General features: G+C 39.4%; 1 protein-coding gene across 2 annotated transcripts in view; it reads left to right on the plus strand.

Annotated features, from left to right (window-relative positions):
- The first annotated feature begins 306 nt into the window (after nt 1-306).
- Nucleotides 307-26,360, plus strand: part of KDM3B (lysine demethylase 3B) — a 68,211-nt gene continuing 42,157 nt past the window's right edge. For both annotated transcript variants that reach the window (XM_039217919.1, XM_039217920.1), the window contains exons 1-5: nt 307-540; nt 15,883-16,050; nt 20,799-20,912; nt 22,399-22,504; nt 24,732-24,856. In XM_039217919.1, the coding sequence (XP_039073850.1) occupies nt 337-540; nt 15,883-16,050; nt 20,799-20,912; nt 22,399-22,504; nt 24,732-24,856 (717 nt within the window). In that variant the 5' untranslated portion in view covers nt 307-336. The remainder of the gene's footprint in view (nt 541-15,882; nt 16,051-20,798; nt 20,913-22,398; nt 22,505-24,731; nt 24,857-26,360) is intronic.

Below are 26,360 nucleotides of genomic sequence, written 5' to 3' on the forward strand. Positions count from 1 at the left end.
CCCACTTCCCCCCCCCCGCCTAAAATGCAATTCCCCTCCCTGCCGCAGGGGGCACTGCAGGCCCCGGGGAGGTTGGGGCGGAGCGCTGCGAGGGGCCCGGAGCTGCCGTCCCGCTCCGGAGCGCGGGGGGCGCTGTGCGGTGCCCTGGCTGCGGCTCCGCTCCCGGCCACGGGGGGCGCTGCGCAGCGCCGGTGGTTGGTGGTGGCTGTTGGGGGGGGTGGGGGGGAGCCGCGGCCGCGGGTGGTGCGGAGGGAGGCCTTGCGGGCGGATCGGGCGCTCAGCGGCAGAGGTGGTGGGAGGCGGCGGGCGGGAGCGCGGGTCTGGCCGGCCCTGGCGATGGCGGACGCGGCGGCCTCCCCGGTGGGCAAGCGGCTGCTGCTTCTGTTCGCGGATCCCGCGGCCTCGTCCTCGGCCTCGGTCCCCGCGGCGGCGGCGGCAGCAGCGGCGGCGGGTGGAGATCCGGGGCCTGCGCTGCGCACTCGGGCCTGGCGGGCCGGCACAGTGCGGGCCATGAGCGGGGCGGTGCCCCAGGACCTAGCGGTGAGTGGCGGCCGAGGCAGGCACTTGAGGCCGGGGCTGCGGGGCCTGCGAGCGGCCTCCCCGGGGGCCTTTGTGAGGGGGCGGTGGGGTGGGGGTGACCCAGTTCCGCGCCCCCACATCTCCTCAGCGCCCCCCACCGGCTCCTCGGCACCCCGAGCTCTGGCCGGCATGGCTTCCGCGTCGGGGTGCGCTCCCCGGTTTCCCTCGGGGGGCGGCCAGGGCGCCAGGAGCTGGTGCCTCCAACCGACAGGCCCCGCCTCCTGAGCGACCCCTTTCTCAGCGTCCCCCCCTACACACACCCCCAAATACGCCTTGGGAGCAGGCTTCCGAACCCTGGGCTCCTGGGCCCCTCAGAGTTCGGCTGGTGCTGTCGCTTCCCCCTGAAAGACGCGGACCTGTAGTTCGCAGCCTCCCTGGAAACCTGCACCCTGTTCCCTTCCTCCGGGGAGCCCCGAGTGGGGTGGGAATGTGGGCAATTGTGGGAGGCACAGAGGCAGCAGTTGGAGCTGCTCGGGGCTTTTTTATCTGGCAGTTACTTCCTCCTTGTCTGAGCCGGGCTTGGCCTGGCGGTCTCCAGAAAGGCCAGCTCTCAGGACTCTCTGATTCAGGCTCCTTTCTCTTTGAGCTTCTAGGTGACAGGAGCTGCAGTTGTGGCTGTTTTTGATAAGTTTCAGATCTGTCTTAGCAGCCGAATGGGGCTGCTAGGTGGTGCTTTTTTGCTCCCAGCGCGGCTACTCCCTCAATCCTGGGAGAGGTTTTGTTTTGAAACTTTGTGTTGGAGCTTGGGCGCTTTTGAATACTTGGCCTTGGTGTATTTCGTGATTGAAGTTAATTCAGTAAAATAGACCTTAACTAGCATTTGGGACCTTGTTGTGTTATATTTGTTAATGTGGCGGCAAAATACTGTCTTGAGCTTTGGCAAGCCTCTTTGGTTCCTCATTCTGATAGCAGCCCTAGCTTCTCTGTTAAGACTATGAAAATAGGGAGATTCTTTTGAAATGTAAAAGATAGCAGACAGAAGGTAAATTTTCGTGATGAACTTGCTTTTGCACGTATTTTACTTGCCATAAGTTGTATTGATTTCCTGATGTTAATATTGTAGGTTTCTCATATTCATTTTTCTACCTATTGATTAGTGATGTTAGGCTTCCCCCCCCTTCCCCCTGATATGCAGACTTTATGGGTTTATCCTTTTGCTTCTGCTACTTGAGTTCACATTCTTTGATCTTTCTCCTTGGTAAATAAGAAAAGGCTGTTTGGGCATTTATGTGGCTTCAGTGGGGCGAATTTATAAAAAGCTACCAAGAATATAAAGGGATGAGGATAATGATTAAGGAGGGGACTTGAATTTAAATTTCTCGGTGCTTTCTTTAAAAGATTGCTTTCTAGGTTGGGATGGGGGAGAGGTGTCTATCTCAGATCTAATAATCTACCCCCATAAATGAAAAGATATTCCACTATTAAAGACATACTTGGACCTAAGGCCTAGTCTGCCCTAGCTTTTCAGTTACAATTTTATGTTCTAGTTGTTTCTCCCATCAGATGAATTGCTAATGAGCTCTGCACCTGAAATGGCTACCCATTCACTTTGTTGTTTGCTGAGCTCCCTAAGGGCGGAGGTTTTTGAAGCTCACTGAAATGCTGGACACCTACTAAGCTGAATACTGAATAATTTTACCACTGGGTTCCTTGAAGTGGTTTCCCAAACCAAGTAAAACGTTGCAATGATTCTTGGAATTAAAGCAAAGTGTACATTAGAACTGTGTTGAGGTCTTGCATGGAGCTATATGCATACAGAAGCAAAGGCAGATTTGGTTTTGAGAATAAACTTAAGCTTTTATGTGTATCAAGGGACATAGATGAGAAGACTACCACAACAAAACTCAGAGCCTTTAGAATTTTTCACCAGTTTGCAAAATAGCTCAAGAAATGTAGTTGCTATGTTGAGGTTCTATTAATGACAATGACTAGTCTAAGATGAGAATTGGCCGTTTGTTACTCCTTTTCATTAAAGAGATTTCCTTTGGACCCCAGACATGTGGGCCTTTCCAATTTGCACCACACACCGTAGTAAACACAACCGTCTTCCAATCAAAAGTGTTCTTCCTGTACTCACGGGTGGAGTTTTCAAGCAGCTGGCCTGTGATTGGACAGATTTTCATTCAGTTAGTTTAAGATGTTTTCAGGCATGCTAGGTTTTGAGCAATGCATAGCAGGGCGCCCCCTGTTAAGGATGAGTAATTGAGGGTTGAATGAATGAGTTTTTGAAGTGATTGAAAACAGTTTTCAGTTTTAGGCTACATTAATATTCTCTTTCTAAATACTATTTGATCCTGAAATCCTTAAAAATATAGTCCTGCTCCGTTTAATGAACCCTTTTCTGGAAAACCATACCAAAGCCATGTACTACCTTAAGATGAAATATGAAAATAGAAAAGTTAGGATCCTATTGCTTGGGAGTTTTGTTGATGCTAGTGGGCATTTTCATCTTCAAAGCTATGCTGACAAATTACTGAGATTTTTAGATGTAATAGGAAAACAGCTTTTACCCTCCCCCCCCCCATGGAGTAGTGGCTTTATTTGTATTTCAAAATAAGCCTGTTATGTTTTTTTTAAATACGTTGTTGCAAGATTAGTTTAATGGGTTGTTATGCATTTATTTCTGAATCTTCTAACTGTCCTCTTTGTGTTCTCAATCATTATTGGTCCATATAAGTTGCAGAGACCTTGGGACCTTTATATATGTAAGTGTGGTAAACATACAGACTAAAACAAACAAACATGGGTTTTCCTTTTTTTAATAAAAAGCAAAACATCTATTTTTTTGAAATGTCTAATAATCCCAAGTATACACAGGAAAAGCCAACAGTATCTTTCACAGGCTTCCACTTGGCAAAAGAAGGCTTTGCTTATCGTTCCTTTTTAAAATTTTTTTAAGTAGGCTCCACCTAGGGCTGGAACTCACAATCGTGAGACCAAGCAAGGGTCACATGCTCTATTGACTGAGCCAGCCAGGCATCCCATTATCTTTCTTAGTACTGGTACAAAAAATATAAATATATATATTTTAAAAATTCATCTATATACAAAGGATTGCTTTTATTAGTGAATGGTATCTTACTGCACAATATTTGCAGCTTCCCCTCCACCCTTTTTTTGTAAGTAAGGGCTTTTTTTTTTAAAGTCATCTCTTTACCCATTGTGGGGCTCAAACTTAGAACCCCAGGATCCAGAGTTGCATGCTTTATGGACTGAGCCAGCCAGGCACCCCTCCCTTTTTTTGCTATTTAACATTATACCATGAGCATCAGTACCTATAGATGTTACTGATCCTTTTAGATAACTACATGATTTTTCACAGAATGTATGTACCATCATTTGTTCAATCATTCCTCCTTAAGCTGGATGTTCAAATTAGTTATATTTTTGGCCCTACAAATAATGCTGTGGTTAATAAACTTGTACACATATCTGGTGTGATCATGATTTTGTTTCTGTAGGTTAGACATCCAGGAGTGGGTTAAGAATTCTAGGAGTACCTGAATCTTCAGTTGTATTAGATAATGCCAGGTGTTTTCCACTAAGATGATACATTTCTTATGCCTACCAGAAGTGCATGCATGCAGTGGTGGTTTCCACCTTTCCCATCAGTCTTCGTCATTTTTGGCAATCTAATGGGTGAAAAATACCTAGTATTTTCATGACTACTGGTCTTTTTCTGTTTTATTGGCCTTTTATATTTTTAATGAGTTATATACCTATCTTTTGTCCATTTGAAAAAGTAGGAGTTGTCTTACCACTCTGTACAAGGTCTATGCATTTTAAGGATATTAACCCCTTTATCTCTCAGGTGTGTTGCATTTATTTTCTCTTGTTTGTCTTTGGACTTTATGAGTTATTTTGCCATACAGAAAAACATGATGTTTACATCCTCAAATTTTTAGAACTTTCTTGATGGTTTCTTTACTTGCTTGGGGATAACTCCCTGATTTTGAATCTATGTAAATGTTATTTAATGTTTCTGTATTTTAATGTTTCTGTATTTTTACCTTTAGATCTTTGGTCTACCTGGAATATTTTTGTAAATGGCATGTAAGGTGGGGGATCTAACTTGCTTCCTACTGAGTAACCCGTTGTGGCAACATCAGTTTTATTAAATAAACTGTCCTTTTCTTGTTGTTTGTTAGAATTAAATGATGCTTTTAGTAGCCATTGATTTGTTTTGAATGTGTGTCTTAGCTATCATAGCTATCCAGAATTTGCAAGAGGAGAAAAAGCATACCTGCCTTACTTTTTATCCCCTAATCTTTCATCTTTATCTGGCAGAAAGGTGGACTCTAAAGTACTCCTTTCCTTTGATTCCAGATAATGTAATAATTGTAGCAGTGTCCAGGCTAGTACCATGTTTCTTCTATCTGGGATTCTTCCAAGAGGAATGAAAGCTTACCTGTATCTGCCTTATTTTTTTACGTCCTCCTCCAACCTTTTTCCCTTGTCTCAGGTCAGGTGGACTTTAAAATACCTCTCTACTTTGTTCGTAGATAATGATTATAATCAGGTCCAGGACAGTACTGTGTTTCCAGGGCATAATCTCCACCCATGTTCACACAAACATAGAATTTCAGCCCTAATTGAAATGGGAGTTTATGGTTTTTAGTGATTATCCTTAAGTGTCCTTTACTTATAATTCCGGGAGTTCAATAAAAATCTGCCTGGTACATGATACACTGTTTATTAAAATAAATAGAATATGTTTTTGTGGATCAGTGTACTGTTCAGAGAACTTTAAATAAAAGTGAGATTATACAAAAGAATATGTAATGTTTAAGTGTGAGCCCCTCTAATAACATTTTTCATCTTAATATTCTTAGCACAGGAGGTCTGTTTTTGAAACATTAAGCCATCCTTGAGTTTTTCAGGCACTCAAGTACTTCATAGAGTTAATTTTTTTAAAAAAAGTTTGTGTGTGTGTATAATTAATAGTTCTATCTTAATTTGCATTCTGTTTTAGAGCTTTGCAGTATTTCCAGCAGTGATCACATACACTGGCCATTTTGTATATCCAGCATCCTCTCCCTTTAATGCATAATCAGATATTTCCTCTTAATTACCCATTTGTTCTAAGAGTTGCTTCACTAATTCCCCACCTGCCAGGGGCTCATTTCCTCCTTTACTACTCACTTGCCTAGTTTTCATCTCTGACTGGTTATGGTTCTCTTACTTCCCTTCTCCTAAATGGTGGGTAAGTAACGTGGCCTTTTCTGTTGTTAGTGATTTTCTCAACAGCTGGAGTTGATTGCTGTAGGGTTTGCTTCCATAAGGCCTGGGGGACATGACACCTGTTGCTGCTTCTCAGTTTTCCACTGCCTTTGACAGGTTGGTGGTTTTTAAGCCCTCCCGACCCCACTATCCCCACTGCCAGAGTGTCCTTTACCCTGTTCTGTAGATGGATAAAACCTACCTGATTATTCAGTAGTGACTCATAGAGTATGACCTCTCTCAGTTTTGCAAGGGCAAAAACTCCATTTTTGTGTGTGTGTTTAGGGGTAATCAGGCTCTAGGGAACTGATTCTCACTAACCAAACTCTCTGGAGACTGATTTGTAAATTCGCATATAAGGTTATTAATGTACAGTGGGAGATACACTTATCCACAGATTTGCACAGAGCCCCCTCCTGGTCTACGCAAGAGACCAAATTATAGATAAGAAGGACCCTTGGTGTGCAAAGAGTCGTGTGAGGGAAATTGGGTGTTGCCAAAAGGATACTTAGAGCAAGCAGCCCTAATTCAGGGATCCTCTACTTTCTTAGTACTTTTTGCTTTTATTGCTTTGTTTACCCTTTCCTCTTTGCTTTTAATATTAACCATCAAAATAAAGAGAAAGCTTGTCCATTCCAGGTGATACCACCTCTGTAAAGCCTTTCTGAACCCCCAGCATGTTATTTTTTCATTTGTTGTTTTGGCACTTTGTGATATACCTCTTTTGGAATATTAATCACAGTTTTTCTTCTTATAAATATATAACAAAATATATAGCTTATTTCCTCTACTAAATGTAAGTTCCATCAAGAACAGAACATGAATTTTTCTGTTAGTGTTTTTAAGAGGCCTTTTCTGACTATATCTTAAAAAGTAGACTGTTGGAGCCAGTATTAGATTGTTAACTTTCACTTCTGATTTATTATGGAATTTCTACTCTGTGGCCTCCTGTTATGTTTATAATTGATCTTTAACTTACTTCTGTTTATATATTTTTATGGATATAGACTCAGTACTAATTTTTTTTTTGTCTTGAGATTATTGGAATCTTACTGTGGACCCCAGTCCAAGGCCCATTGTCCACTGGTTTTTGTGACTTACACTTGTTATATTAGAAGTATTAGTTTTGTGTGTGTGTGTGGTTTTCAGGTAATGCATGCCTGTGATACAAAATGAAATTACTTTGATAGTAATTTTAAAAGTCACCCTTGTATATCACAACCGATTAGAAACAGCTGTTTATATTTTGATATATATTCATCTACACTCTTTTTAGAATTGTTAAAAGTCAAATTCCTACTGTATTTTCAAATCTGTGTTTTGCGTTTTAATGTAGCAATTTTCCTGTATTACTGAAAATTCTTTTGTATATGGGTGATTTTAATTTTCTTGGGGCTTTTTATTTTCCACAGGTAACATGTATTGCTGTCATAAGTAAAAGGAAAACAATAAAAGCTCTTTAAGAAAAATCTTATGTTTATTGGCTAGATAAATTATTTAAGTGTTCCTTTTTCATTGAATGTTGAAATTAAGATTTTAGACTTTATCAATAATGCTGTGTGAGCTTTTTTGTGAATAAAGCCTATCCTCTGTTTAAGGTTATTTCCTAGGATTTATGCCAGGAGTGTTGTTATGAAGACACAGTATGAACATATTTAAGATTCTTGATAGATAGCGTGTTTTCTTTTTTTTTTTAATCATACCAATTTAAAATCTGACCAGTAATGTGAGTTTCTTAAGGAATGCATGTTTTTCAGGAGCCCAAAGTCTGCTAGACATTTTATGCTTTCATTTCATTTAATCCTTAGACAATCCTTTGAGGTACTTACTGTCCCTATTTATAGGAAGGAAGTGAAGCTCAAAAAGGCTAAAGTGTCTTGCCCTGGGCTACACAGCTAAGAAATGAGGAAGTTGGGATGCAAATCCAAATCTTTGTGATGCTACAGCCCCTAAAAACACTATATATGTGTATGCTTGAGTTTTTATTTAGGTTATCCTTATGATACTCAAGTACTTAACATTTCATATATTGCAGATGTTAGAAAGTAGGGCAGGGGGTTATTTGTTAGAAAGCTATCTCTTGAGAAAAAAAAATGCTATCTCTTGATCAGAGGAACCATAAGGAGAAAATTGTTTTATGTTTGAAAACAGCCATTTTCTAGACGTGCATCATTCCCCATTTTGGCTGTCAAGATATTCTACAGCTTTGTAAAATCATTTATAACAGGCTTTACAGTTTTTTAGAATCATTAAAATAAAATTCAGCTGGCAAATTTTACAGACTTTCTTGGCTTTATTCAACAATGCCTGTATCAGGCAGCATCTCTTCTAGCTGATAGAAAGGACCTCCAGAGAGCTGTGCAAAATGAAAGACTTTAATAGCCAGAAGGAGGAGGAGGTGGGACAAGGTGGTTATTCGAGCAAGGAGCTGATTGTTTCAGACAAGGTCACCTTTTGGGGGAGAGCAGGGGTCTGTCCATCAGGCAGATTACCTTTCTAGTGCTGACCAGGTAATTCCCGATTTACTGTTTTAAGATTCTCTTCCTGGGAGAAGTTAAGTTGTGGTTTGATCACTTGGCTTAGCACAAGTGACTCCATTTTGAGTCTGTCATCCTTTTTTAATGGTATGTATCTAGATAGGAAAATTGGAAAAGAAAACTTAGGGACTTCAGGAGTTGAGTTAGTCTTCTATTTCTCTTACTCTCAGTCATCATCATCTGTTACTTTTATCTCTGTAGTTTCTAAAATACACTTTGTTTTCCATTCATACAGCCTTTTTTGGGTTAATCCTTTTTCATCTCTTTCGTGGGTTATCATGACTTTGTAATTGGTCTCCCTGCCTCCGGTTTCTTCTTTCTGTAATTAATCTTCCACCCAGCTCCCAAAGTTAATTCTTTACTTTTTAAAAAGTGTTAATTATTTAACCATTATATGAATATGTGTTTTGTTTTTTTTGTTTTAAAAGGAGCATTTACTGATTAAGGCAAAAACACTATTATCTCTGTGTCCCAATCCACCTATTCCCTCACATGCACACTCTAAAATCTGCAACCACCTTTTTTGCATATAACACCTCTTGGAGACCTTTCCATCGTAGTCTTTTAGATATATCTCATTTTTTAACACTTCTTAATATTTTTCCATAGTATGAATAAAGTGTTTCGCCATTCATCTAATTATAAAATACTTTGTAATTTCTGTTTTGGTTTTCTATTTAAATTGAGCTTTGAGGGGCGCCTGGGTGGCTTAGTCGGTTAAGCGTCCGACTTTCGCTTAGGTCATGATCTCGCGGTTCGTGGGTTCGGGCCCCGCGTGGGGCTCTGTGCTGACTGCCAGCTCAGAGCCTGGAGCCTGTTTCAGTCTGTGTCTCCCTCTCTCTCTGACCCTCCCCTGCTCACGCTGTCTCTCTCTCCTGGAAATAAATAAAACATTAAAAAAAAAAAAAATAAATAAATTGAGCTTTGAGAAGTTTTCCCCCCAGATGGTATTATCTTTATAAAACATTGTACCATGTCTTCCCCCTCCTCGTTTAAAACTATCAGTGGCTCCCCCAAGGCCTATATCAGGGAACGTAAACCCACTTGTGTCCAAGGTACCAGGCTTATGAAAACAGCTAGATGACAGACTGGAGAATACAGTGGATTAGCAACTGAAGAGTGCAGACACTTCCTAAAGATGTTCAATGCACATTAAAAACAAATCAACAACAACAACAAAACACTCTGCTGGCCAAACAAGATACCTTTGCCACCAGGTTTTGATGCATCATGCATTAACATGCCAATCAGAGCCCTTACAGCTTACTAGCAGCTGCCACTGCTGCCTGGAACACTCAATCTGCTTTTATGTTTCTCTTCCTTTGCACCTGCTGGAAAGTCTTCTTTCTCTGCCAGAAGGCAACTTGTCCTTTTAGACCCAGCTTGTATACTACTACTACTACTCTGAAACCATTCTAGTTTCTCAAGGCAGATGCATTTTGTAACATAACATGCCCTTATTACACAACTCTGTAATCATTTTTATACCTCTGTGTTGACTCATCTGAGGTGTAAATCCCTCCTGCCAATTGCTACCGTTATTCACCTTGATATTCTTGGTTCCAGTAAATGCTCTACATATATATAAGAGGTGTTCTATTTTTGGTGAGAGTGACTGAATGAATAACTTTATTAATTATAGTAAGAGTGGCCTTAAGGAGAACCAGAGCTCGAACCGATATTAACACAATAAACATGAAAGCTTATATTACACAGGTTACTAGTTACTAACTGATGTTATCAAACTTAGGAGAACTTAATTGATTTTATTAGAGAATTTTCTTTTGTTTTAATGTCACTAAAATAAATGTAAGTCACATATATACCATAAAAGGAATTTTAAAATAAAAGCAAGAGTTTTACCTTTGCCTCTCCCTAACTAATGAAATATTTTACATCTACTACTTGGATTCTAGCTATAATATGTGTGGTTCTCTTTGCTACTTTTATTCTAATAGAATTCTATTATTTTAATAGAATTTTTTAAAAGACTTAAAATAATCAACTCAAACTGTTTTAGTCTTGTTCTGTTCAGATTATCAGCCTGTTTTAGTAATCTCTGGCTCAGTCCAACCATAGCCATTAATTTTTGTTAGTTTATATCCCTTCCTCCTGTGGCCTCGACACTATCATTTTAAGAGTTCATATTCTAGGTACTTTGATCTGAAATTATTGTTTACCTTATATTTCTGATTTGATCCGTTACTCTAGGAAGTAAAGCACAGTGCTAGGGCCAGAAATAAGCCTTAGTTTGCGGAGAACGTTACATATATCCACATTCCATATTGCTCTTAAAAGGGATTCATATTGGGGCTCCTGGGTGGCTTAGCCAGTTAAGCATCTGACTCTTAGTTTCAGCTCAGGTCTTGATCTTGCAGTTTGTGAGTTCAAGCCCTGCATCCAGCTCTGTGCTGACAGTGCGGAGTCTGCTTGGGATTGTCTCTCTCTTCCTCTCTCTCTGCACTACCCCTGCTCATGCTCTCTCTCTCAAAATAAATAAGTAAACTTAAAAAAAAGAACAAACAGATTCATATTGTTAGCCTTGGGCTATAGCTTGATCCCAGAACATATAGCAATGATGTTGTTGTCAGTTAACACTTCATTCCATATAGGTTCTTTGCCCTGGTGGGTTGAGAGATTATTTCCCTTAAGTTGGGCAAAATCTGGTTTTTCAATAATTGAACTTTTCCCTGATGTTTACAGATGAGTGATGATAGGATTCCTGAATATTAACTTTCTGAATGTTGAAGTTCTTTTGTACAAAGAGTAAAAATTGTTTTAGCATAGTACAATGACTTCTTTTAGTATTGTTGTATTTGTGTGTTGCTGTAACTTACAGTTTTGTGACTTGCCTTTGATTTTTAAAATGGTTGCAGCATGGCACCTTGCCATCAGTCACCATGGAGCCTCAACCTCTGGTTTTCTGAGTGATGCCTGGTAGAGTACTGTGTCACTCAGGGTCAGACTCAGCCAGGGCATTTAATACTCCATGCTTCTTTTTTTTTCTTTTTTTTTTTTTTTAATTATTTTTGAAAGTGCCTTCTTTTTTTTTTTAATGTTTTTTTATTTATTTCTAGGGGAGAGAGAGAGAGCGTGAGCAGGGGAGGGTCAGAGAGAGAGGGAGTCACAGACTGAAACAGGCTCCAGGCTCTGAGCTGGCAGTCAGCACAGAGCCCGACGCGGGGCTCGAACCCACAACCGCGAGATCATGACCTAAGTGAAAGTCGGATGCTTAACCCACTAAGCCACCCAGGCACCCCACTCCATGCTTCTTTTTATGCCATGCAAATTCTTATCTGTCCTCCAGCCATCTTTTCCTCTCGACATCAGTTATGTAACGGTATCACTGGTTCAAAATCCAAGTCATTTTTTAATTTTCCTTCACCCTTTTATACAGCCATTCATCAAGCTTGATGATAGGATTCACGGATTCTTACAAGCACAAGTCACTTTCTTCATAGTCTCACTGCTCCCACTCTAGGTCATGTAAGAATATTCTCTGTTACCTTCCCCCAACTCCTGTCCATCTGTATCCACTGGTAGGTAGCTGAATTTCCTTAAAACCAACTGAACTGTTCATATCTTGACTTCATTTAGAAACCTTTTAATGGCACTTGTGTCATGTGTGTGTAGACATACCCCTCCCATTGGGAGCTAGATGAAGCCTCAGGTTTTTTTTGTTTTGTTTTGTTTTTTAATTTTTTTTTTTTTCCTAGGAGAGAGAGAGAGAGAGAGAGAGACAGCGTGAGCAGGGGAGGGTCAGAGAGAGAGGGAGTCACAGACTGAAACAGGCTCCAGGCTCTGAGCTGGCAGTCAGCACAGAGCCCGACGCGGGGCTCGAACCCACGAACCGCAAGATCATGACCTAAGCAAAAGTCGGACGCTTAACCGACTAAGCCACCCAGGCGCCCCAAAGCCTCAGTTTTTTATCCCAGCATTCAAGGTCTGCCACATTGACTCTTAGTTTTTTTTTTAGCCTCATCTCCCTGTCCTTCCCCCACTGTCGGCTTATGTAGCTTCTGGCCATCCTAGAACTTTATTGGACCTTTTTTTTTTTGGCCTCAGCCCATATTAGTCCCCTCTGTACCCCTAAAGTGATCTCTTCTGCTTCTGAACATCCCCCATACTTGTTTTTTTACTCTATTTCTCTTTATTTTATGGCATATTGTGCTTTTGAATCCATTACTTTATTTAAATTTCACAACCAGTCTACAAGATAATTAAGACCAAGTGTGTCTTATCACAAGGGAGGAAACTAGAACTTTAGGAGGCGAGAGTGACTTTTCCAAGTTTTGGAGTTAACAGAGTAGAGCTCCTACTCAAATCCAAACCTCCTGGAACATAAGGCCCAACCTATGTTTATTAGTTGCTGCTACCTTTCCTGGTGCCTGAGTATACACATAAGTGTAAGTTTGATTATCTCTTTCCAATTGTCTGCAAGTTATTTGAAGTGTTTTATTCCCTTGGAACATATGTGTATATATGAGTATGCCCATTCATGTATTAAATATATTGCAATTTAGTGTTCTATTTCTCTGTAAAAATCATGCTTCCTGTTTCTGAGCCTTATTTCCCACTGTGTGTGTGTGTGGGGGGGCTATGTATGTGTGTGGTTAATCAGAAGTGAAGCTTACTTGGTATATTACAATAATATAACTGGAGCTTTATATAGTGAATTTAATTTCTGGGATAACTTTTCAGCCTTGCAGTCCACATCCACAAGTATGCATTGACTGTGAAGAGATTAAGCCTAACACTAGACTACTACACAGTGATTTCACACTTTGCGAATATAAGTATCCTGAATTTTCATTTAATTTTACCTGTATATTTTATGTTGACTGGATGAGAACATGTATACCACGAAAAGCTTATATGAACTCAGTAACTAATGTATTTGAATTTTATTAATTTTATCATCTACACATATTTTAAAAACTAGTACATTCATGTCCAGGACCTCTAGTATTCATTATGTAGAAAATGCTTGAGGCTCCTAATGCTTACAAATCTTGGTAACTTCATGGTTCCCAGTTGAGAGTCACTGCTATGGGGATTCTGGCTTTGTCCTGCATCATTCATTGCTGCCTTAGGAAGCTTTGGTTGAGAAAATTTTTTTTTAATGTTTTATTTATTTCTGAGAGAGAGGGGATGGTCAGAGAGCATGAGCATGAGCAGCATGAGCAGGGGAGGGTCAGAGCAGGGGAGGGTCAGAGCAGGGGAGGGTCAGAGAGAGAGGGAAATATAGAATCTGAAATAGGCTCCAGGCTCTGAGTTAGCTATTAGCACAGAGCCCGACACGGGGCTTGAACCCACAAACCGCGAGATCATGACCTGAGCCGAAGTCGGATGCTTAACTGACTGAACCACCCAGGCGCCCCTGAGAAATTCTTACAGTGCCAAGAGGTTGGAAAAGCATTGCTTCCCTAAGTAATTACTTTGTTTCATTTTAGACAGAGGGAGGAGCTCCTGGCTAGCTCAGTTGGTAACTAACCATGAGAGTTGGAGCCCCATGTTGGGGAGTGGAGTTTAATTTTAAAAAAAAGATGAGCACCTGGGCAGTTCACTGGGTTAAGCATGCATCTTTGGCTCAGGTTATGATCTCGCAGTTCATGAGTTCACGCCCGGGGTCGGGCTCTGGTGACAGCTCAGAGTCTCTAGCCTGCTTTTAATTTTGTGTCTCCGCCTTTCTCTGCCCCTCCCCCAATCTCAATCTCTGTCTTTTTCTCTCTCAAAAATAAATATTACCCCCAAAAAAAATCACCAAAAAAAAAAAAAAAGAAAGAAAGAAAAAAGATGTTAACAGTGGGAACTATGCAACTAACCTCCCCATTTTCAAATTGGCCTTTAGGAAGCTCTGAGGCACATGTATCACTCGGTCATACAGCTGTATAGATCCTTATGGCCAGCTAAAGTTTCCCCTTTGACACTTTCATAGTGACTTCCTATTGTAGTTTGCTTGGCCTTGATTTTTTTTTAATTTGAACTTGATCATTTTATTTTATGTGTTTCCCAAAAGCCAACTAAAATTCTGTGAAAATAAAGTGGGATATGAATAAATACTCTACCCCTTCTATAATTTAGGTCCTGGATATTTCTGTTCTAAGTATTGATACCTGTTTCCATATGTCTTGCTCTTTATGCTGCATGTGAAACATACTGAGAAGTCAGATTTATATGAAAAAGCTAAACCTAAGCTTAGTATTTATTAGGAAACTGTAGTTTTGGGGTATCTGGGTGGCTCAGGCTGTTAAGTTACTGACTTCAGCTCAGGTCATGACCTCGCAGTTCATGAGTTTGAGCCCTACATTAGGCTGTCTGCTGTCGGCATGAACCTCACTTCAGATACTATCATTCTGCCCCTTCCCTGCTCTTGTGGGTGCACTCTCTCTCTCTTTCAAAAATAGATATTTTTTTTAAAACTTAAAAAAGAAAAAGAAACATGTAGTTTAGGGGTGCCTGGTGGTTTGGTAGGTTGACGTCTGACTCTTGATTTTGGCTCAGGTCATGATCCCTGGGATGTGGGATCAAGCCCTGCATCAGGCTCTGTGCTCAGTGTGGAGCTTTCTCCCTTTGCCCCTCTACCCCACTTGCACCGTCTCTGTCTCTCTAAAGTAAAATAAAATGAAATAAAAGAAAAAAGAAAAATATAGTTTTGTTTAATATGAATCACTTTCAAAAACTTCTTACACTGTCTACTTAACTATATCTATAACTCAAAAAGTAGAGTGTCTCTGCTGAGAGGAAGCAAAGTATTGTTAATGGTGACAGCATGCCTCTCCTAACAGATATGAGATCATTCCTGGCAGGGGTAATTAAAAAATCCACACACAGAACTGAGAAGGCAACTTTTGTTTTCAGTGTTCATCCTTTGAATTTTATATCATGTTCAAATATTACATATTAAAAAAATTCATCAAAGGAGTCCACAGTCTGAGGTGCCTGGGTGGCTCAGTCAGTTGAGCATCTGACTTCTGTTCAGGTCATGATTTCAAGGTTTGTAAGTTTGAGCCTTGCATCCGGCTTGCTGCTGTCAGTAAAGAACTTGCTTTATATCCTCTCTCTGTCCCTCCCCTGCTTGCGCTCTCTCAAAAAAATAAATAAACATTAAAAAAAAGTTCTGTCATATTCAGTATAGGTGTAAAAAAATTCTCTCCAAGCTGTTAGAATATGAGCTCCTTTAGACCAGGAAATATGCTAGATTTCTCTGTTTCTGAACCTAGCACAGTGCCTTATACATAGTAGGCCCCTAGCTGGTGTAGATGGATGTAAATTGGAAACCAAGAGTTGCAAATTTCAATAGGATAACAGCTAAAAATTGCTGACTGGATGTGCACCCTTAACTCTGCTGCCCTTTTTAGAGTGAAACTGAGATCAGCTTCCTTGCTCTGAAATAAGATGGATTTTTATTGAAATTCATTAAAAGAACTTAAGAACAAATTAGTAGAATTTTTCCTAGTTACATTTTATATGTTTGTTTATATATTATAATGTGGGATGTTTTCCAGTTGTGACCTCCAAAATCCTTTTTTATCTTTCTTTGCAGATCTTTGTAGAATTTGATGGCTGTAATTGGAAGCAGCACTCTTGGGTTAAAGTTCACGCTGAAGAAGTTATTGTGCTTCTGCTGGAAGGGTCGCTGGTGTGGGCACCCCGGAAGGACCCAGTCCTTGTCCAGGGCACTCGAGTCTCCATTGCACAGTGGCCAGCCCTGGTAAGTGACTTACTGCCTAGGAACATATTCGGGCTTTACTCCTGTACTCTAACTGTAACTACGCTATTTATCCAATAGCTGAATTCCTTGGGAGCCTGGGTGGCTCAGTCTGTTAGGTGTCCAGCTTTGGCTCAGGTCATGATCTCACAGTCTGTGGGTTCGAGCCCCATGTTGGGCTCTGTACTCACAGCTCATAGCCTGGAGCCTGCTTCAGATTCTGTGTCTCCCTCTCTCTCTCTCTGACTCTCCCCTGCTTGTGCTCTATATCTCTCAAGAATAAATAAACATTAAAGAAAAAAAAAATAGGTGAACCCTTTAGAGTTTCCAGAACTCCTTGCTTACTCCTAACATACTTTTATTCTGTTACTAAAGCAAAAATTGGGGGATCTTTTCAGCTGTGTCATCTGAACTTGTTTTGGTTTTTTTGAAGTATAATTAACATACAGTGTTTATATTAGTTTTAGGTATACAGTATAATGATTCAGCAATTCTTTATATTACTGACTGCTCATCATGATAAGTATACTCTTAATCCTCTTTTTTTTTTTAATTTTTTTTTTAATGCTTTATTTATTACTGAGAGAGAGAGAGAGACAGCGTGAGCAGGGAGGGTCAGAGAGAGAGGGAGATACAGAATCTGAAACCGGCTCCAGGTTCTGAGCTGGCAGTCAGCACAGAGCCCGACGCGGGGCTCGAACCCACGAACTGTGAGATCATGACCTGAGCTGAAGTCGGATGCTCAACCGACTGAGCCACCCAGGCGCCCCACTCTTAATCCTCTTTATTTCACTCATGCCCCTACTCACCTCCCCTCTGGCAACCACCAGTTTGTTCTCTGTATTAAAAAGTGTGGGGTTTTTGCCTCGTTTTTTTTCCTTCATTTATTTTGTTTCTTAAATTACACATGTGTGGGGTGCCTGGGTAGTTCAATCAATTAAGCATTCAGCTCTTAATTTCAGCTCAGGTCATGATCTCACGGTTCAGGAGATCAAGCCCTGTGCTGGACTCTGCCCTGACAGCGTAGAGCATGCTTGGGATTCTTTCTCTCCCTTTCTCTCTGCCCTTCCCTATCTCGGCATGCTCGCAACCTCTCTCGCTCTCTCTTCAAAATAAATAAACAGTTAAAAAAAAAATCCATATATGTGTGAAATCATGGCATTTGTTTTTCTCTGACTTATTTCACTTAGCTTATACCCTCTGAGTCCATTCATGCTATTGCAGATGGCAAGATCTCATTCTTTTTTATGAATGAATAATATTTCTGTCTGCGTGTGTATTCTTTATTCATTTATGGATAGACCCTTGGGTTGCTTCCATATCTTGCCTGTTGTAAATAATGCTGCAGGAAACATAGGGGTGCATGTATGTTTTTATATTCATGTTTTTGTTTTCTTTGGGTAAAAACCTAGTGGTGGAATTCTTGGATCACACAGTAATTCTACTTTTAATTTTTTGAGGACCTTCTATACTGTTTGCCACAGTGATTATACCAATTTACTTTCCCACCAACAGTGCAGGAGAGTTTTTTGTTTTCCACCTCCAACCCAACACTTGTTATTTCTTGTATTTTTCATACACAACAACATTCAATGTGGTTTTGAACTGCATTTACCTGATGATTCGTGATGTTGAGCATCTTTTTATGTGCCTGCTGGCCATTTATATGTCTTCTCTGGAAAAGTGTCTATTCAGGTCCTCTGGCCATTTTTTATTGGATTATTTGGGCAGTTGTTGGTGTTCTATATTTTGGGTATTAACCCCTTATCAGGTATATCATTCTCTCTGTATCTTCTCCCATATAGTAGGTTGCCATGTAATTTTGTGGGTGGTTTACTTTGCTACGCAAAACCTTTTTATTTTGGTGTAGTCCCAATAGTTTATTTTTGCTTTTGTTTCCCTTGCTTGAGGAGATGTATTGAGAAAAATGTTTCTATGGCCAATGTCCACAAAATACTGCCTTTGTTTTTCTTCTAGCAGTTTTATGGTTTCAGGTCTTACATTTAGATGTTTAATCCATTTCGAGTTTATTTTTGTTTGTTGTAAGAGAGTGGTCCAATTTCATTCTTTTGCATGTAGCTGTCCAGTTTTCCCGGCACCATTTCTTGAAGAGACTGTGTTTTCGTCATTGTATAGTCTTGTGTCCTGTGTCATGGATTAAATGACCATATAAGCTGTAAGCATGGGTTTGTTTCTGGGCTCTTTATTCCGTTCTGTTGATCTCTATGTCTGTTTTCGTGCCAGTACTGAAACTTTCTATATTCTATATTTGCTATTTTTATTTCTAAAGAATTTTTTCACCTTAGTATCTTCTCATGTAAGGTTATGAGATACTGTTTGTAATCCTTAAAGGCTTTTCTTTCCATAAGAACTCTTATTTTTCCTAGCCTTATTGAGGTAAAATTGACTTACAACATTGTGCAAGTTTGTGATCAATATGATTTGATATATATTGTGAAATGATTACCACAATAACATTAGTTAACACATACCCTGTTCACAGAGTTAACATTTTGTATGTATGTGGTAGAACTTTTAAGATTTAGAATGTGGGGTCCCTGGGTGGCTCAGTCATTTGAGCATCTGACTGTTGATTTCAGCTCAGGTCATGTTCTCACAGTTTGTGAGTTTGTGCCCCACAGTGGGCTCTATGCTGACACTGCGGAGCCTGCTTGGGATTCTCCCTCTCTCTCTGCCCCTCCCCTGCTTGCATTTTCTCTCTCAAAAATAAACATGAAAAAAAAGATTTACTTTCTTAGGAACTTTCAAGTATATATTATTGTATTTTTAATGTTTAATATTTAATTATGTTTAATTAATTAATGTTTAATTAATAATGTTTATTTCTTTTGAGAGGGGGAGAACTGAGCTGACCCAACCAGTCAGGTGCCCCATGTTATTGTTAACTATAGTCAGCATGCTGTATGTTAGATCCCCAGAACTTATAACTAAAGTTTGTGCCTTTTGACCACATTCACCATGTTTCACATTCCCCACCTCCTACACTCATAGAAACCACAGATCTACTCTATGAGTTCTTTTTAATTTTTCACATGTAAGTGAAATTATACAGTATTTCATTCACATTTGTGACTTATTTCACTTAGCATAATGCCCTCACGTTTCATCCAGGTTGTTGTAAATGGCAAGAATTCCTCCTTTTTTATGGCTGAATAATATTCCATCGTGTGTGTATGCATACACACGCACACACACCCCATGTCATTCTCCTTATCCATTCATCCATCCCTGGAGGTTTAGGTTGTTTCCATGTCTTAGCTGTTGTGAAAAATACTGCAGTGAATGTGAGGATGCAAATAATCTTTTAAGGTGGTGATTTCATTTTCTTCGGGTACATACTCAGAGGTAGGATTGCTGCATCATATGATAATTCTGTTCTTAATTTTTTGAGGAAACTCCACACTGTTTTCCATGGTGGCTACACCGATTTAAATTCCCACCAACTGTGCACAAGGGTTTGCTTTTCTCTGTATCCTTGCCAGCTCTTGTTATTTTTTGTCTTTGATGATAGGTCTTCTAACAGGAGTGAAGTGATGGCTCCTTGTGGTATTGATTTTCACTTCCTTAGTAATTAGTATTGTTCAGCCCATTTTTTGGTACCTGTTGGCCACGTGTATATTTTCTTAGGAAAAATGTCTATTTAGGATGATTTGCCTGTTGTTAAAATCAGATTTTTTGGTTTTGAGTTATATGAGTTCCTTATATATTTTGGATACTAATCTCTTACATATATATGATGGCAAATATTTTCTTCCATTCCTTACATTGCCTTTTCATTTTGTTGATCAATTTTTTTGCTGTGCATAAACTTTTTAATTTGTTATAGCCCCACTTACTTATTTTTGCTTTTGTTGTTTGTACTTTGTTTTTTTTCTTATTAAGTTTTGTTTTCTTAAGTTTGACAAAATAATGCTATAAACTTAATTCTGAGAGTATCCATTTGTTTCTGTCCTATTAGCAAAGTAAAGGTATAAACAGCTACATTTTAAAAAAACCTACTTCTCCTATGGCTAACCAGATTAAATAAATATTATTCAAGACAAATTTTCTACCTATTGATTATATGTAACATCATTTACTATACTGTCCTTTTTCATTTGTTTAATTTTTTTTCACTTTATTCATTTTTGAAAGCGTGAGTGGCAGAGGGACCGAAAGAGGGAGACACAGAATCTGAAGCAGGCACTAAGCTCTGAGATGTCAGCCCAAGGCCCGACTCTGGGCTCAAACTCATGAACCGTGACATCATGACCTGAGTCGAAGTTGGACTCTTAACTGACTAAGCCACCCTGGCACCCCCTTTTTTGTTTGTTTTTAAGTCCATTTCCAATTGAACTTTTGGAAGAAGCTCAAATGGACTCCAATGTCACAAAGATTTTAGGAGTTATAATGGTATAAGTCTGTAATTTGGGAATTTACAGTAATTTAGCCCTCTTGAAGCCTAACAAGATTAGTCACATCCTTAGAAAGAATGAGGAATTTCTCATTCCTTATATCCTTTTCAGCTGTAAATAGGTGTATTGAGCTGACTTTCTACTCCAGTTTGCTTACTGTGATTATTTGAGGGGTAGATGCTGGGTTGGAAATGTTATGCCTTAGCTTATCTGTATTTACTGGAGTGAAAGATATATTAATGATGGATACTTTCTCTGAAGTTAGAGATGTGGCTGAATTGTTACCTATTTTATTTTCCAAGTTCTAATCAATTTCTTGTCATTTCTGTTTCACAGACTTTCACCCCCCTAGTAGATAAACTTGGTTTGGGTTCTGTGGTTCCAGTTGAATACCTTTTGGATCGAGAGCTACGTTTCCTGTCAGATGCTAATGGATTGCATCTGTTTCAGGTACTTAACACTTGCTGTAGTCCTAAACTTAATTTCCTCTTTGCTAATTTCTTTGTTGATTATAAATATGTTTCCCCTTTTCTTTTAGTATTGAAACAAGTATTTCCATTAATTCCCTGTGCCTTTTAAAGCTTCTCTGCTACCTTGAAAGTCCTTTCAGAGGCTGAGGCTTGTTTCCTCTTCAGCACACCCCACCCTACCGGGAAACCATTTAAGACTTAAGACCACAATTCTAAGGGTCTCCTCAGAAGGTGGCTTCCCAGAGGCGGCTGCTTGTATACTTGACCTCTACTTAGGTCAGTGGCAGAGAAGCTGGGAGGTGGGCTGATTCCTTTTTTTTTTTTTTTAATTTTTTTATAGTTTATATATTTTTTGAGACAGAGCATGAGCGGGCGAGAGGCAGAGAGAGAGGGAGACACAGAATCTGAAACAGGCTGCAGGCTCTGAGCTGCCAGCACAGAACCCGACATGGGACTCGAACCCACAAACCGTGAGATCATGACCTGAGCTAAAGTTGGATGCTTAACCGACTAAGTCACCCAGGTGCCCCAAGTTTGGGCTGATTCCAAGCAGCATTAAATATTGAAGAGCTTAGGTGTGTCTTTACTTAGAAAAGGGAGAAGTTAATAGTTGAAACAAACTAGCATCTGAGTTAGAGTTTCAGAATTTATGGATGGTAATATTTATTTATTTCTCACTTGTGAGGTTTACTGTCTGAAGGCTAAAAATTAGGAAACTTCTGAGAGTTGTGCTATCTTATTGAGGCAGCCAAGAACAGTATTTCCTTAACTGTGTTGTGTGAAATATTAATGATGACTTCTTTGTTAATATGTTTTCCTCCCTCTTGAGGCCTCACTCCCTCTCACCACCCTTGCTTTATTCATCTTTGCAATCTCAGTGTTTATATGAGTAGTCACTCAGTAAATGTTGAATAAATATAAAAATATACCAAAAGATTTACATGGATGAAGATATTTTGTGGTAAAAAAATGTATGAGAAACCTGAACAAATTTTTTCTTAAAATGTCTTGTCAAAGCCTCTATCTGCTACTGTGTATAGAAAGATAAAATATATAATATTTCCTAAACTTAATTGATCTGAGCATCATTATTTTTTGCAGAACATCAATGAGACTAGGATTCTATGGAACATTCTTTGGCAGGTGCCTGGGTGGCTCAGTCAGTTGAGCATCTGACTCTTCTTTTTGGCTCAGGTCATGATTTCAGTTTTGTGAGTTCGAGCCCTGCATCTGGCTCTGTGCTGGCAGTGCAGGACCTGCTTAGGATTCTTTCTCTCCCTCTATCCCGCCCCTGCTCATGCTCTCTCTTTCCCTCAAAATAAATAAAATTTAAAAAAATTTTTTTAAAAAAAGAACATTCTTTGGCATTCTCAGTATAGAGTTTATCAAGGGTATGATTTTCTCACCTGGTTAGATATTACTATTCATTTTAATATTTGGTTGTTTTCTTCTTTTATCTTTACCAGATGGGAACAGATAGCCAAAACCAGATTCTTTTGGAACATGCTGCTCTGAGAGAAACAGTTAATGCTTTGATCAGTGACCAGAAGCTACAAGAGATATTCAGCCGAGGTAAGAACAAGCAGTCTTCTGTCCTTGAATTCTGAATCAGGTAAGTGGTCATTGTTGAAGTGATAGAATGGGTAAGACACCATGCAACTCTAACATTTGCACTTCTTTTTGTAGGTAGAGTTAAGAGTATTTCTAGTTAGCTAGATCTCTAGAGTAGATTGGAAAAATAGGATCTCACTCAGACCACTGTTGCCTCTTTAAATCATGTTTCATAATAACCTAGTTTTGTTGTGAGTTTTGTTCTGTTGTTTGTTTGTTTTTTTTTATCCTTTTCCTGAATAGTTATTAAGGACAAATCTTGTACTAAACACAAGGAACTAGAACTAGAAAATCTCTGCCCATACTGAGCTTAGTGTCTATGAGGTTCTTAAGGACTAAAAAGACCAGTAACATTGGGGCACGTCGGTGGCTCCGTTGGTTAAGCGTCCGAATTCAACTCAGGTCATGATTTCACAGTTCGTGGGTTCAAGCCCTGCGTCAGGCCCTGTGCTGACAGCTAGCTCAGAGCCTGGAGGCTGTCTTCGGATTCTATGTCTCCTTCTCTGTTTGACCCTCCCCTGCTCATGCTGTCTCTATCTCTCTCTCTAAAATAAATAAAACATTAAAAATTAAAAAAAAAAAAAAAAAAGACCACTAATGTAAATGACAACTTAGAGTAACTTAGAGTACAAGGTACATGTTCATAAAAGAAGGTATCCACAGACACATTCACATTAACATGTTATTTCTTTAAGAATGAAAATAATTCTTAGCTTTTTCCATTTTAGATACAGATTTTGCCCAAGAGTATACGTAAAGAATATTTATCCTTCCCTTCATGTTGCACATCTACTTCTCTTTCTTTCTGAGCCTCTTGAAAATCATGATTTTCAGTGAAATAGTGTCTTTGGTTCTCTTTTGTCAAACTGTATCTAAATGGGTAAAGTAGGAAAACTGGCTTATTTGGGAGAGTAGCAGGATAAAGTATGTTTAATGATCAAGGAAAGATATGAAGGAGGAAAGAATGTAGGAAAAACTTGATTGAAGAAAACTAGGCAGAATGAGAGGAAGCTATGTATGTGAGTATGTATAGATTCATTAAGTTGTGAGAGAGTAATAATTTAAAATAAGTAGTGACTTAACTATATAGTCTCAAATGTATGAGATAATGCAGAGGAGAGAAACTGTTTTTAGAGGGCCAACTGCAATTGCAGGGTAATATTACCTGCTGATAAAGTAATATCCTTAAAACTCTGTGTTCCCAGAAAGACAGGTGCTATATTTGTTCAGACTATTATTAGTGCAGAGGCTGGAAACCTCATAAATTGAACTCTCCACTTATTGCTGTTATAAGTCAGCAGAGGGTAGGGGCGGCTGGGTGGCTCAGTCAGTTAAGTGTCCGACTTCGACTCAGGTCATGATCTCACAGTTCGTAGGTTTGAGCCCCGCATCGAGCTCTGTGCTAATAGCTGGCTCAGAGCCTGAAGCCTGCTTCGGATTCTGTGTCTCCCTCTCTCTCTGACCCTCCCCTGTTCACATTGTATGTGTCTCTCTCTCAGAAATAAATATTTTTTAAAAATGTTAAAAAATATATATGTAAGTCAGCAGAGGGTAGATGGTTATCTAACATTCCCATGGTCACTTAACAAAAGTATAGTCAACTTACTGGCCTTTTTTTTTTTTATTTTTATTTATTTGGAGAAAGAGAAAGAGTGCGCCAGCCATGAAGAGGCAGAGAGAGAGAATCTCAGGCAAATTCTGCACTATTAGCACAGAGCTATTCATGGGGCTTGATCCCATGAACTGTGAGATCATGACCTAGCTGAAATGAAAAGGTGGACACTCAACCAACTGGGCTACCCAGGTACCCCACTGACCTCCCATTTTTTATTATGTGTATGTCAGATGAGATGTCTAATAAATTTTCTTACTACCTGTAGTTTTTATTTGTAAGTTTTGTCTTCCTTCTATTCCTTCTAGAATTGGAAGATTGAGATAAGATGAAATCATATCTGGGAGATGCTACAGAATCTCCAAATAGAATTTACAAAGACCATGAGAAAATTTATTTATGTTTTGTTTTTAAGTTGCTTAATATGGTAAATCTAAAATTGTTCATTTATTCAACTCCATACAGGAGAACTGAAGGTGCTAAATACTTACACCATAGTTTTCCTTCTGCTTTTAGAAACAACCATGAATTATAGCTTAGCCAAATATTTTCAGTACTGACTTATCTCTCCTGTAGGTCCCTACAGTGTTCAAGGTCACAGGGTCAAAGTATACCAGCCAGAGGGGGAAGAAAGTTGGCTTTGTGGTGTTGTAAGCCATCAAGACTCCATCACCCGTCTTATGGAGGTTTCTGTAACTGAGGTGAGGTTTTGGGTTATTTCCTCTAAGATTCATCCATCCCCTTACAGAGGGTGGTGTAGAGAAAGGGAGCATTTAGCACTATGTAAGAAAACTTGGGTTCTGTCTCCAGCTCTTTCACTTAATGACTATATGACCTTGAGAAAGGCTATTCAACTTTCTTAACCTCATTGTTCTCATTTGAAAATTAAGAGATAATTAGGTAATCCCCCAGCCCCACTTCAACACTGTTTTGGGAACTGAGATAATAGATTTGAACCTGCTTTGCACTCTATAAAACAGTGTAAAAATGTGAAGTGGTATTATCATCATTTTATCATATCCATAAAGGTTGGTAGTTTAAAATCTGGTCAGTTAGCATTTGCTTCTGTAATACTTATGCCACCCCCCCTTGAGTGGTGAAAAAATGCGTTGTTTCTAATGAAGTAAATTAAAAAACAAAACATAAACAGTATCTAGAGATACCTGGAGAATTGTCTAAGAAAAACAATAGATGAATGGATTTTTTTTTTTTTTTTTTGAGAGAGAGAGAGTATATGTGTGAGCCAGGGAGGGGGAGTGAGGGAGAAGGAGACACAGAATTTGAAGCAGGCTCCAGGCTCTGAGTTGTCAGCACAGAGCTCGATGTGGGTCTTGAACTGCAAGATCATGACCTGAGTTGAGGTTGGACGGGCTTGACCGACTGAGCCACCCAGGTGCCCCAGATGAGTGTTTTGAGGCAAACATAAATGTATTTATCTTTGAATTGGTTTCAGAGTTGCTCTTAGCAGCCACATGTAATGTAAGCATAAATGATTTTTACTTAATTACTTACTGAGTTTTAAAAAAAATTACTAATTTTCATTTAGGGGTGCCTGGGTGGCTCAGTCAGTTAAGCGTCCAACTTGGCTCAGGTCATGATCTCCCAATTTGTGAGTTCGAGCCACACGTTGGGCTCTCTGTTGACAGCTCAGAGCCTGGAGCCTGCTTTGGATTCTGTGTCTCCCCCCACCCCCGCCCCTCCTTCATTCTGTCTGTCTCTCTCTCTCTCTCTCTCAAAAATAAACATTTAAAAATTTTTTTTTAATTCCAAAAATACACATATATAAAGTAGATGTTGGAAGCTACCCTCTCCAGGCAAATATCACTCCCCTCACTGGTAACTGCCATTAACAGTTTGGTATGTATTTTCTATATTCTTCCAAATATCTTCTCTGTGTGTGTATGTGTAATGTTTACATGCTATATATTTATGTGATATGTATATGAACCATACTTTATTAACAAATGGGATTATACAATACATATAGTTCTATAATTTACCTTTTTTACTTAACTGTAGATTATCAACATCTTTCTGTGTAAACATACATAGAAATTTGTCTCATCCTTATTAAAATAGATGTTCCACTGAATGGATATGTCATAACAAATTCAATCTAAAATTGGTGGACATTTAAATCATTGCCATTATTTTCAGTAATACAAATAATGCTTCAGTGAATATCCTTAAACAGATATGATTACA

Source organism: Hyaena hyaena, unplaced genomic scaffold (genome assembly GCF_003009895.1).
Source record: "Hyaena hyaena isolate Hyena2069 unplaced genomic scaffold, ASM300989v1 scaffold_723, whole genome shotgun sequence".
In the NCBI taxonomy this organism is placed as follows: domain Eukaryota; kingdom Metazoa; phylum Chordata; class Mammalia; order Carnivora; family Hyaenidae; genus Hyaena; species Hyaena hyaena.